Source organism: Drosophila serrata, unplaced genomic scaffold (genome assembly GCF_035046125.1).
Source record: "Drosophila serrata isolate PLE 108 unplaced genomic scaffold, ASM3504612v1 contig_241, whole genome shotgun sequence".
NCBI lineage: Eukaryota > Metazoa > Arthropoda > Insecta > Diptera > Drosophilidae > Drosophila > Drosophila serrata.
Window position 1 is genome coordinate 3,986,195 of NW_028257139.1, and position 12,601 is coordinate 3,998,795.

Sequence of the window (12,601 nt, forward strand, 5' to 3'; positions counted from 1 at the left end):
TTCATTTTGTTTATTTATACAGCCGAGCGTGTAGAACTCCATATTAGTGTCTTCTTGGCGTTGGCCGCAGTAGAGACGGTCGAGTCCGAGTCCGAGTCCGAGCTTTGATCTGTATACGAGCCGCTGCCAGCTTCAGGCTACGGTTGTGCGACAGTGTGTGTGTGTCTCAGTGCCAGTGCGTGTGTGTTAGCCAAGTTAACGAAGGGAGTCGAACGCCGAACGTGCCCCAATAGAACCCACAGAAGAACACAGGTACGGAAGTGATATGGAATTCTTTTTTCGGATTTTTTTGGGGCCGCGAAAGTGTTGCATAAATTAGAGAGCCAATTTTTGGGGCAGGAGAAGTGGGCCAAAAGCCGATCTAGGCCTGGCCAACTCGGCAACTGCTACTGCTACTGCTACTGCTGCTGCTGCTGCAACTGCAACTGCCACTGAGATACTGGCAATGGTCCGTCTGATTTTTCTCGTCGACCTTAACCCAATGCATCGCACATAGATTAAATGCTGAAAACTGGCTTGAGGAGCTGCAATTTTGCCAGTCAACCAAGGCCAAGACCCTGGCTGCCTGGCTGCTGCATTGAGGCGGCCAAAAGTAATCGATTTGAACTTGTAATCGATTGCTATTCAATTTGCAGCTGCATTGCATCGCATCGCGTCAAGTAAACGGCCTTCACGCCGCCAAAAAGCCCACGCCTCGCGAAGATGACCACATTTCATGGTTAGGCAAACAAATTAGATGTCGGAGTTCCCACGAACGTGGCCACAGGCCATATCCGTTACAGTTCCTTAAGATAACACAGGCGAAGCCGGCCCAGCGGGCTTAGAAAAATCCAATTAACGTTGCAAATATTTGCCAAGTAATTAAAGGTTGTCAGAGTCGACAGAGCCAAAAATTATGACACATTTTGTGCACGGGGAAAAACAGATCATTTACAAAACAATTCAAGATGATCCGGTTCTCAAAGATCTGTATACCATAGATATGCTAATTTAATATATTATTTATAAACTCTTAGTTTCAAAGCGTGTCGCAAAATACTAGAATAATTTATGGAATATTTTAGGACACATATAGAGTGTTCTTTTAAATGAGGTGATCCTAATTAATTGCATCTTCTTAACCCATCCTCTATTGACATGTTGACATATAACCCTAAATAATTGCATTTTTATTACCCAAAACCACTTAAAATTTTAAAATTTCATACAAATTTGTCAAGCCATTTCGGAGGAGTAAGGTAACCAACACAGCGACATGAAAATTTTATTTATATAGATTGGGGAAGCATAAATACTTCTTTAAATATGCATGAGGCATGTGAAATTTATATTTCTTACTTTAAATGAATAGCAATATAAATTTATACAGTTTTTAAACTAATTCCTTTATTGGCTGTTTATAAAGTAACTATTTAAAAAAAACAAATTACCCCAATTACACGGCCATATTAGTCATAGCTCTGTACTGAAACTAATTACTTCTAACTTATTTTTTTTAATAATCAATTTCCAATACGATTATAGTTTATGATCTTTATTTTTCACGGTGTCAACGTAGGCCAGTTGCTGGATTTAGGTATGGATTTGGGTGTCTGTATATGTGGCGTTGCTGCGGTTGCCAACTGCTGGCTGACTTGGCGCGTTTTGGTGCCTCCTCTGTGTAAATGCCTCGGCTGGCAGAAAAAATTAATTTACAGCGCTAAGCAAGCATGAAACCATAAAACATGTGCACTTGACACAGGCAAGACTAAATGATTAACCTGTTGCACACGCCGGGAAAACAATGCGCAACACATCAGAAACCGAAACAGAGACAAACACGAAAACCCGACCCGACCCGATGCCACATACCCTTTACTCAGAACCCATGAATTTTATTTTTTTGAGATATTCAGGTGCATCGCAACACCTCACAGAGTTTGCAATGGGCCAACCTTAATGTATTCGGGAATTTTTATATTTTTTTCACATGGCTAATTGTTGTCATTGGCAAACAGACAAGTGCGTGTGAAAAATCTGGGCTGCAACACCTGTAATATCCCCAGAAAAAACATCCGCCCCATTGGAGTATCATATGCACGGGAAAAAATTGAGCCATTGATACTTAAGAATCAAACAATCAAAAAGACAGACTTGGAAACATTGATTTTCTAAGCAATAAATATTATAAGATAAGAAAATTAATAAATATAATTTACTATTTTTGTGAAATTATTTCATAGTCAATTTTACCCGATCACAAAGAGCATAGTATCTATATTATGTGCAATTTCTTAAGAATACATTTAAAGTTTAAACAAATCGTAAAACTCTTTCTTAAACATATTGGCCAAGTCATATGTATGCTTTATTTTTTATGACTGTGTAGACACGTGGCTAAGAAAAACATTTGCCTTCTAAGCACAACATTGCACAATAAACATGCAAAACTTGCAACTTTTTAACAACATTTAAATCGCAACCAACAGATACAGATACAAATAAACACGCTGGCCGATAAAAGACTAATGCCCCATCGGCCTTCATTAGATCTCGAATTAGTGGCAAATTAAGTTGTTTTTTTTTTTGATTTAACCCTTTTATTTTTAGAGGCAAAATTCATAAAAATTAACGCGTTTTTCGGGTGCTTTTCCGCACCAAAAGCCAGACGCTTTTGGGCATTTAGATACTACATATTATAGTATTAGTCACAAGGGAAGCGAAAATAGGAAACACCGAAACATTTTGAAATTATGGACAAGCCGTGTTGGTAGCTGGGTAAATCCAATTCCGAGTACTCTTTACTGAGCTTCTCCGTTCTGATAATGCTGACACGACGTTCGACAAGCAGCAGCTCTTAAAGGGTACAAATTCGCAAAATCGAAATCAATTATGCATACAATACACATAATTTTAATGCGTGCGCGGCACTCCGTCTCTGTATCTGTGTCTGCGGTTATTTTTACATTTTATTTTTTCAACATTTTTTTATTTCCCCCAACCGCGGAAGAGTTGGACCTAGCTAGAATCGAGGCACACAGGCCTCTGGGGGTGTCCAAAAGTGTTGCAGAACTGAGCTTGGGACTGAGCTTGGGACTGAGCTTGGGGGTTTCCCAAAAAAGGTGGCGGGTGGCCGCCCATCAACGTCAGCAGCAGCCCCGAAGGCAGCCAGCGGAACAGTCGCCTGACTCAACAACACTTGTCGACAGTTGGCGTCACATTTTTGGTCGTGATGATGATGATCACGGCGATGATGCGAGCTCACTTTTCCTGTCTCCAGTGTCAATCTATGGATGCCAGGTGCCTTGCATACGAATGGGTACGGGAATGGGATTGGGATTGGGAATGGCTTTGGCAATATGGCTATATGGAAATGGGAAGGCAATCGATTTGCCCTAACCCTGACAGAGACCCAGTCTCAGTCGCTGTCGATCAGCAGCAGTAGCCACATATCAATCATACGCCAAGTGGGTCCAATTAGTGTCGGAGCCAGGTGTTTGCTCTGTTCTTCGGGAAAACTCTCAAGGCGAATGCTCTCCACATCTAATCTAATGGCAAGCCATGCGATCCATTGTTGCAATTAGAACAGAAGCTGAAGTTCCCAGTCATTCGGTTGTCATTAGAGACCCAAACTGCGATCTAAGCAAGCCCTGATTACAAACTTGCCAGATCAGTTGGACTTGGATTAAAATTAATTCCACTCGCTGGACCGACTGGATAAATCTATGCGAATTGAGCAGCTAATTATACAAGGCGATCGAACTAGTCGAGAATCGAGAATCGAGAATCTTCTGCTGCCCGGTGGACGAGGACAAGTTCCGGTTCGAGTTGGCTAGGTCAGTGGTTAATGAAGAGAACACACACGGAAAGACACATGCGTTACATAAAAACAAGTTCCCAACATCGCACACACACTGTAATTGAATACATTTTTGATAGGCCATTTTCGATCAAAACTCTTTCCGCGTGCAATTTAAATAACAATGTGAGGCAAGAACAAGAAGCGAGGCCAACGGCAGCCATCCATCGACATGGCAAGAACATTAAACCAATCTGTGTGTGTGCGAGATACAGAGATACGAGATAGATTCGGAGGAGATAAAAGATACAAAATGAATGCCAAAGTTGGACTAACTTTAGTGCCAAGGCAAGAAATTCAAATGAAGCCTTGGGTGCGACTCTTTTCAGGTTTCAAGCCATTGACTTGCGGTCGTGCCAGCCCCCAAGAAGAGTCTAAGATCTTAAAAGTCGTCTTCAGATTCATATGCTACTTATAGTTTTTTATATATATAATTGATATATACGATATATGGACGACATTGCGGGTGCAACGATGGCACCCAGCTTTATCTCTGTCCGGTGACTGCTGTCGTCATTCATCACTCGATTGGGGATAGCTCAATTGGCGATTTCTTCGGGCCTTTCATTAAAAAATCATTGGCGTATCTCGTCCCAGAAATTCCAATGCAGCTCACGCTCCTCTCAACTGAGCTCCTCAGCTCCTCAGTGTTTTTTTGTAGCTTCTCCTTAGCCAGCATAATCAACGCTCGCGACACGAAACTCACAACTAGCAACTAGCAACTCGCAACTCGCGATTCCGATTCCGATTCCGAATCCGAAACCCATTCCGAGCTGAAAACGTGCTAAGCGTTCGGGATTTAGAATATCTTTTTCATTCAATATTTTGGCAACGCGGCGTACGGACGTCGAGCTCTGAATTCTCGATTTTGGGCGAACATTTTCTAAAGCTCTCTTTCGCTTCCCCGACTCTTTTGCAGTTGCCAAATTGCAGTTCGAATCAGCCACGATGACCACCTACATGCAGATTGTTGAGGAGCGCATCTCCGGCCTGTCCAAGGGCGTGGGTAAGTCTGCAAGAAAAAAGACGTAAAAAATAATTAACTCTAAAAATTAATTATTGGGTATACAATTATCTTCTAGATGAAACGGTGGACAGCTGGTTCCTCATGAGCTCCCCGGCGCCGGTGGTGGGCGTGGTGCTTGTCTATCTTGCATTTGTGTTAAAGATCGGACCCGAGTACATGAAGAATCGCAAACCGATGGATCTTAAGCGAATTATGGTGTTCTACAATGCCTTCCAGGTCTGCTACTCCATTTGGATGTGTCGCACGGTAAGTCTATAAAGCCAACAAGGCGTCACAATTATTCAGAGCACTGATCCCCCGATTTATGTATTATTCATTTTTAATAACAACCGTGGCGAAGTGATTGTTAAACATACAAAATGATGGGCTGGGCCGCAATATTTGCATTACAAATTCCACATTTTAAAGCTAAATATATAGATGAAACTCGATTCGGCAATTGACAAAAGAAACGCAAATCATGAATGAATGAATTTCAATTGATATTATGAATGAGTTATAACATTTGGTTCATTAAGAATTGTCAAACTTAGGTTTAAGTAATCTACAAATTAGAATTAGTAGTTTATATATATATATAAATAAATATAATTACTATTTTCATTTAATTTGTTTGCAGTCCATCCGGGAAAGCAATGTAATGGCCTCGATCTTCTCGAAGAAGTGCGAGATTACCCGCACTCGGGAGCAGACCCTTGGCCTGTACTCCGGCGCCTGGTTCTACTTCTTCTCAAAGATCATCGATCTGCTGGACACGACATTCTTTGTGCTGCGCAAGAAGGACAACCAGATATCGTTCCTCCATGTCTACCACCACACAGTGACGGCTCTCTTCTCGTGGGCCTACTTGAAGTATGTGCCCGGTGAGCAGGGCGTGATCATTGGCATCCTCAACTCCGGTGTGCACATCATCATGTACTTCTACTACATGGTGGCCGCCATGGGACCCCAGTACCAGAAGTACCTCTGGTGGAAGAAGTACATGACCAGCATCCAGCTCATCCAGTTTGTCCTCATTCTTGGCTACATGTTGGCTGTCGGCGCCAAGGGTTGCAACATGCCCAAGACACTGACCTTCTTCTTCGTGGGCAACACGGTCATCTTCCTATATCTGTTCGGCAACTTCTACCGCAAGACCTACAAGAAGGCCAAGACTGTGGATGCCTCGGGATCGGCGACGGGCAGCAGTTTGGCCAAGTCCGCTCTGCGGGCTGCCGGAGGAATGGGATGCATGCCACAGACGATGAACGTGGGCAATGGAAAGACGGCCATCAGTCTGCAGAATTCGATGCCGGGAAAGGCCTACATCGATCTGAACAACAACAGCGTGAAGCCAATGAAGGCGGAGTGAGACCGACCGAGAGCTAGAAGATTTCCAGGGGTTTCATTTAGCAATTACTTTCGTAGCGCGGGGCTTCAGAAGTTAGTTCGTAAGGTATCCATATCCGTATCTGTATCTGTATCTGTATCTTTATCGGTATCTGTATCTATATCTGTTTTTCTGTAATCTCTGCATGTAGGAGGATCGGCCAGCGTAATGTTTATGCCGGACAGACGAAGATATTTCAAACCCAAAAAGTAGCTAGGACCCTAAGTGTGCGAATGTTTTGTTTACGTGTTTATGTTTTTCTAGCCAGAGTGCCTGTGTGTGCGTGTGTGCGAGTGTGTGTGCGAGGGAATGTGTTATAGAGTTTATTAATGAAATGCAGCCGTAAATCGTTTCTCGAAACAAGAACAAGAAAAATTCAATAAAACTTTGATTTTTGTATATTTAATAAAAAGAGCCCCGCGCTCTGTCTCTGTTCTTTGCCGGCTCGATTCGGGTTTCACCGATCTATCGGGGGGTTTGGGAATTCTTTAATTTTCGGGTTTTCTGCACGAGGCTCCAGAGTTAGATAATCGAAAACCAGTTGAATCCCATTATTTATGACAACATATTCGTGGCCAAATCGATACTTGGGCCACGCGCACCAACCGCCCGGCGAAATTATGCAGATCTGCAAAACCGCAGCCATTCAGATGGATTAGATATTCTTCGGGGCATAAAGAGTGATTAATGCCTGTCGATTAATCGATGAGATTTCACCTGCCAATTGTCCTAGGTAACTGCGTACGCGTGCTTGCCGCGATTATGCAACACGTTCTTTTGGCCAACAAAGGGGAGAACTGGTCTTCGACAATTCTCTGGCCCGGCTTAGACACCTTGGCGACGAATGGCTATGGGTGAATGTCGCTGCCAAATTAGAATTTCTAATCAATTTTTTTCTCCTTCGCCTTGACTCACACACATGCCCAGCATCAGCCCGTTTATTTATGCAGATTTTTAATATAAATAGATAAAACAAAACCGATGTTTTTTTTTTGTGTGGTTTAAGTCAAAGTTCAAGGGCCTGATTTAGAATGCCATCTGTGTCTTGTGGGGTTCCTCCGCTGAGTGGAGGATGTCATTACTATTTTCGCCACATTTGCATAGGTCAAACCCTCCTCACCTGCCTGCAAAGACAGCAAGTAATGCCTAAAAGTATGCTCTCCACCCGCCATTTTCATTATGGAAATTTTTCAAAAAAAGGTTTAGCACAGGTTCTGTTCTTCCTCTTCTCCGATCTTCGATCTTCGATCAATTCTTTGCTGATCAGGCCATAAAACTGGTAACCAAAGATATAGCTCCGGGTTGGGGGCCAGTTGAAGACAGACGACGACTTTTTCGCTCGGAGGTTCGTCTTTGTCTTTTCGTGTTTGTGGTCAAGATCAAGGTCAGCTGTCGAATAGAGGAAACCGGCTCACGGTTCGATACTGTATCCGCAGCAGCAGCAGCTCCACTCGAAGATGCGTTTTCACTTCCGGTTCGCTATGTGGTTCCGTTTTGACTGATTGCTCAATAAAAGGCTGCGGAATTTATCAAACTCTTATCTCGACTGAGGCTGCTGCCATTCAAGGTGCCTCTGAATTAAGCTCTGGTGGTCAGCGTTCCGAGAGCCACGTAAAAATTGGACATGCTGCATCACCATCATCACCCCAAAAAGACCTGTTCTAGCCACGCCCATTCAAAATTCAAATCACTTTTCGCATTACGGATGTCGCAGCTTCCGCCGCTGAATGAATGAAAATATTGTTCTTTTTATACTGGATATTGATTCGATTTAAATGAGCTCCTTGAGCAAAGGCTTCCTCGAGAGATTTATGTGAGGTTGACTGAATGGGTGGGGCTAGTTGGGAGATTCCTCCAAATTAACTGATATTGTTAAACAAACAAAATTAATTAAAATTCAGATTGTAAATAATGGGGCAATCTTTATGATGGTTCTATGATTTTGATTACAGGAAGTGCCTTCATCTGCAATATTTTCAAGGTCAAAGCTAATAGAATTAGCAACTCTGGATCTTGACTTATGAAAAAGATATATCAGAATGAATTAAATTGAACCAATAAATTCTAAAGAATGCCTAATTAAGATTATTAGTTTGATTTAATTTAAAAGCACCCTGAAAGCAATAATCATAATTTATTTCATTTAATTTTGAAATGTCAAACAAGACTCCAGAAAAGCACCAATATCACTTGGTCTTCAATTGATTCTTAAATACCCTTTGAGACCTTCAAGATCAATGGACTTTGGTGACCTTAAGTTCTTGTCCCCTCCCATATTCCATTCAAATAAGAATCATTCTCATTGTTGGTTTTTGTTTTTCGATATTTTTTTGTAGAAAAAATTCTAGATTTTTATTTGTAAAATGTGTGTTGAATTTATGGGTGTTTGCTATTTGCTATTTACTATTATTTTTCACTTTGCTTATGCCTACCTTACATACCACAAGTATATAAAATCTAAAGAAAACATATTCATATTCATATGCGTACCTACACTTATTTACACAACTAACGCTTCTTCTGCCTGTTTACTTAACTTAGTTCAGTTTTGGCCGAAAGACATACGACTTCTTTCATTTGTTGTCCGCCAGATGCGAACATCAAACGGAGCGAGCGATGATGACGATGGCTGCAAAAAGCAATTTCAACTGTTTGAACATTTACATAATGTGTGTATCGGTGTCTCCAAGTCTTAAAGACCGGGAAACCTCGTTTGCTCAAATACATGGTATATATATTGTGTCTCGTTTCTGATTTTTGGCGGCGGATTGCTTAAGAAATTAGTCAACAAAGTTGCACATAGAACGTGGTGGCTCTCAGTGGTTTCCCGCTTTGTACGAGTATTGAGGGGGGGCGCCTGGAATGGTGTTTGGTGGGTGTGACAGCCTACAAGGCCTTCTTCTTCTGATCCTGCAGCTGCTCCACAGCCTTGTTGAGGTCCTTGGCACAGCTCTCATTGTTATTGTCCGCAGTAAGAGCCTTGGCATTGGCAGCCGCCTGTTTCTTCTTGTAGGACTTTTGGTAGAAGTCATTGAACAGGAAGTAGAAGAAGACGGCATTGGGCAGGGTGAAGCACACCGACCACCGGGGATAGCCGCAGTCCGTGTACAGGAGCTGGGTCTGGTGGATGAAGGCGCAGCAGAACTGGATCTGTAAAACAAGGCATAGTTCACAGGGTTAGTGGTTATTTTAAGGATTTAAAGAGAAGGTATTATCAACTCTTGCTGGTTTAAAAATACCAAGACCAAGAAAGATATCGCAGATTTCGAACCCAACTCACCATCTGGAGGTTGGTGATGTACTTCTTCCACCACAGGTACTTCTGCATCTGGGGTCCGAAGGCGGAGAGGAAGTAGTACGAGTACATGATGATGTGCACAAACGAATTGATCCAGCCAATGAAGGTGCCGTGTCCGCCGGGATAGTACTTGCTGGTGCCCCAGCTGATCATGGGCATCACGGTGTGGTGATACACATGCAGGAAGGTCACCTGGCGGTCATTCTTGCGCAGCACAAAGAATATGGTGTCCAGCAGCTCGGTTATCTTGGCCAGATAGTAGACATAGACCACGCGCGCCTCACGGTATGCCTTGGGGGTGCGGGACCAGTCCACCGGCTGGCACCGCCAGCTGTAGTACCGCCAGATGACCACACCCTCGTACACCATCCAAACGCTGAGGGCCACCTGGAAGAAGTTATAGACGAGCAGGGTGCGTTCTAGCTTGAAGGGCTTGCGATCCTTCATGAACTTGGGGCCCCAGGAGAGCACGAAGAAGAGGTAGAAGGCAAGGATGCCCAGCAGGGGCAGTGGTGACTTGATCAGGAACCAGTCATTGGTGCGTGGATCTATGAAAGGGGAAACGAGGATCAGATCAAGTTAAAGCCGGACTTATGACACCACTTACCTGCCAGGTCGGTGAACAGAAAGTTCCAATAGTCCACCTGCGTTGCGTTGACGGCTGCCATTTTTAAATTCTTGTTGGACTCTTGCTCCCACAAATACGATTATATAGTCGCTGATCGCTTCGATGTGGGAATTAAAAATCTGCTAAGCACGCGTCGCAACGAACGAGTTTTGCGAAATCTAAATGGGGAAGAACGGCAGGGAGTCTGGATGAGTTTCAGTTCGAGTTCTCCTCTACTTAAGTTATGCTAATGCCGCCAGCTAGTTTAGTTACTGTTGCCGAGCCCAGAAATGTATAAATAAAGACCTACAATGGCAATCCAAAAAGCCGAAAGAGTTGCTGTGTCTTTGGAGACGGTGAAATGCGTGAAATTATCATGTAACAGTAACAGTAAATTATATTCATTATTATGAATTAAACAACCGCAGCGACGCACAACAGGCCCCAACAAATTGGTTAAGGTGGCCACCTCATACTCCACGGTTGCCTCACATCTGCTAAATTGGGACTCCAACTGCGAGATTCCAAGAGACACCAAGGTATCTCACGTGTGGAGATCCCCGCTCACCCATCCGCATCCCAAGCAGCTTGAAAATTATGTTTGTCTATCTGTCTGTCTGGTGAGTCTCTCTCCACAGAAGCAGTCACAGTCATTCATGGAGTGCTTGACGATGCCACTCCACGATGATGATTAATCATCCCGAGAACCTAGATTCACAGCTCAGCTCTTCGAAGGACCATTAGAGAGTCATCAAGCTTAGAGCATAGAGCATCAATCAGCGAGTAACCAACGAGCACAACTGGCACCTACATATGCCAAAAGGCATAATCACGTTCGTTGACTTCGAGTCTCACACTTGAACTTGGCAAAGGCCGATTAAGAGCGCGGTAATCGAATAGCATTATGATTTCTTTCGTCGTTTTCGAGGCTATTCTGATCGGCTTCTTGGACTGGCTTGGACCGGAGGAGGAGGGCTTTTGGAGTGTGCGAACAAATTGAAATAATAAATGAGTGAAACAGAAATACTTCCGAGTCGAAGGGCAAGTTGGCCAACAACACTCTGCGGTGGCTATCAGGTTTTTTTTTCCAGCCATTTCCTGCACTTCAGGCCTTTTGAATATTATCTGCAACATTTGACGCCACAGAATATGGGCGGCAATAACTGGTGCTAAGGTGCTAAACACCTGTATTGTACGCACGGAAATGTTCCGAAAAATCCAGTTTATCAATTTTCAACTCCATATCATGACCTTGCCATAGTTTTTTATATTGTTTACTTCCAACTTCTGGGGAATTGGGTGGGAATAGCCACCGATCTGTCGCATCTCTGTGGGCATAGTCCCCGTCGTGTCTGGCTGATCATCGCCATTTCCACTTGGTTAGTCATTTGTTAAATGGCCGGCAGTCTTGGGGATTTCTACTCTTGCCTTTTGTTTTTTGTCAACGGGCCTTGGCCACGCCTATAGCGAGCAAATAGAAAATTGTGTCACCTATTGCCCAACTGTCAAAGCCGATGTCGACCATACGAAGAAGGCTTCGGTTTCGTTTTGGCTAATTAAATTATGTCGCAAAAGTTTAATGACCTTGACAGGTGAGAATCAAAGATATATACTACATATATGGCAATGTTTAGTGTTCTAAAAAGTGTGTTTGCATATCTAATGAGGGACCTTCTGGACTTTAAAAATCATCTTTTCTGAAGTATTAAATTAATGCCTGATATTACAATTTAATTCTAAGGAAGTTAGGTTAATAATTACTTTATAAAAAAACCCTTTTATTTGACACATTGGAATCAAAGAATCTATGCTCCTGTTCCTATATTAGCAATAATTAGTTGTACTTCACATTTTCAGTACGAAGAACATTAAAAGCTCAATTAATTTTGAACATTTATGTGATAAGGATATATTCTAACAAGAATTATTATGTTACTCTATGACATATATTCCTTTAAAGCCATGATTTTAACTCTTTTCAAAGTAAATTCAAACTCTTGCATTTTCTTAGACTTTTCAAAACCTAATGGCATTTATCACTTTTCCTACACCACTGAGTTTAGCGTTCTAAGGTCTTAGTCCTTATCCAACGGAAACCAAATTCTATGTTAAATTTCTCATATTTCTGATCTGATTGATCACTCTTTTAGACACACAAAACACACTCACTGACACTTGCAAATCAAGAGCTTGGGGGCACCTGTTGCAATCTCTTCGATTGCCGTGCACTTAATTTACAATAGCAAAACGACAAACAGCGGGAACGCTTAATGTTAACACCATGACAACTGTATTTTGAGTCTTGTTTCATCTGCTTCTTATGGCTGATATTAAGATGCTGGATTGCGGTATGAGTATAGTTATAGTATAGTATAGTATATGGAGTGGTGGAGAGACCTTTGCTGGCATCCGCTACCCACGAGACTTGTACGCGCACTGAACTGCTACGCCGAGGTGTACGC

The 12,601-nt window shown here is 42.7% G+C and overlaps 2 protein-coding genes across 6 annotated transcripts; one reads left to right on the top strand and one right to left on the bottom strand.

The window, feature by feature from the left end:
- Positions 1-6,646, top strand: bond (elongation of very long chain fatty acid james bond protein). Of its 4 annotated transcripts, none has more exons than XR_015271457.1 (5): positions 3-252; positions 4,758-4,844; positions 4,921-5,111; positions 5,485-6,300; positions 6,386-6,646. XR_015271457.1 is itself a non-coding variant. In XM_020958400.2 (4 exons), exons 2-4 carry the CDS (start codon positions 4,787-4,789, stop codon positions 6,214-6,216), a joined length of 981 nt encoding a protein of 326 aa, XP_020814059.2. In that variant the 5' UTR covers positions 1-252; positions 4,758-4,786; the 3' UTR covers positions 6,217-6,646. The 4 variants fall into 4 exon arrangements, 2 of the variants coding, with proteins under 2 accessions (XP_020814059.2, XP_020814060.2); XR_015271458.1 differs by lacking the exon at positions 3-252 and adding an exon at positions 3,347-3,815; XM_020958400.2 differs by having other exon boundaries at positions 1-252; positions 5,485-6,646.
- Positions 6,647-8,543: 1,897 nt separating this feature from the next.
- Positions 8,544-12,601, bottom strand: sit (ELOVL fatty acid elongase stuck in traffic). 2 transcript variants are annotated; one of them, XM_020958274.2, is made up of 4 exons: positions 12,537-12,601; positions 10,140-10,318; positions 9,515-10,080; positions 8,544-9,384 (listed from the first exon to the last, which is right to left on the bottom strand). In XM_020958274.2, the coding sequence occupies exons 2-4, from the start codon at positions 10,198-10,200 to the stop codon at positions 9,121-9,123; spliced, it is 891 nt and encodes a 296-aa protein (XP_020813933.2). In that variant the 5' UTR covers positions 10,201-10,318; positions 12,537-12,601; the 3' UTR covers positions 8,544-9,120. The 2 variants fall into 2 exon arrangements, with proteins under 2 accessions (XP_020813933.2, XP_086688099.1); XM_086831973.1 differs by lacking the exon at positions 12,537-12,601 and adding an exon at positions 10,995-11,122.

Excerpts from the sequence above, each read along its gene's own strand:
- sit (XM_020958274.2), bottom strand. The coding sequence starts at position 10,200 with ATGGCAGCCGTCAACGCAACGCAGGTGGACTATTGGAACTTTCTGTTC. Across the intron at positions 10,081-10,139 it reads TCTGTTCACCGACCTGGCAG|ATCCACGCACCAATGACTGG; the intron begins GTAAGTGGTGTC and ends CCCCTTTCATAG. Across the intron at positions 9,385-9,514 it reads ACATCACCAACCTCCAGATG|ATCCAGTTCTGCTGCGCCTT; the intron begins GTGAGTTGGGTT and ends CTTGTTTTACAG.
- bond (XM_020958400.2), top strand. The coding sequence starts at position 4,787 with ATGACCACCTACATGCAGATTGTTGAGGAGCGCATCTCCGGCCTGTCC. Across the intron at positions 4,845-4,920 it reads CGGCCTGTCCAAGGGCGTGG|ATGAAACGGTGGACAGCTGG; the intron begins GTAAGTCTGCAA and ends ATTATCTTCTAG. Across the intron at positions 5,112-5,484 it reads CCATTTGGATGTGTCGCACG|TCCATCCGGGAAAGCAATGT; the intron begins GTAAGTCTATAA and ends ATTTGTTTGCAG.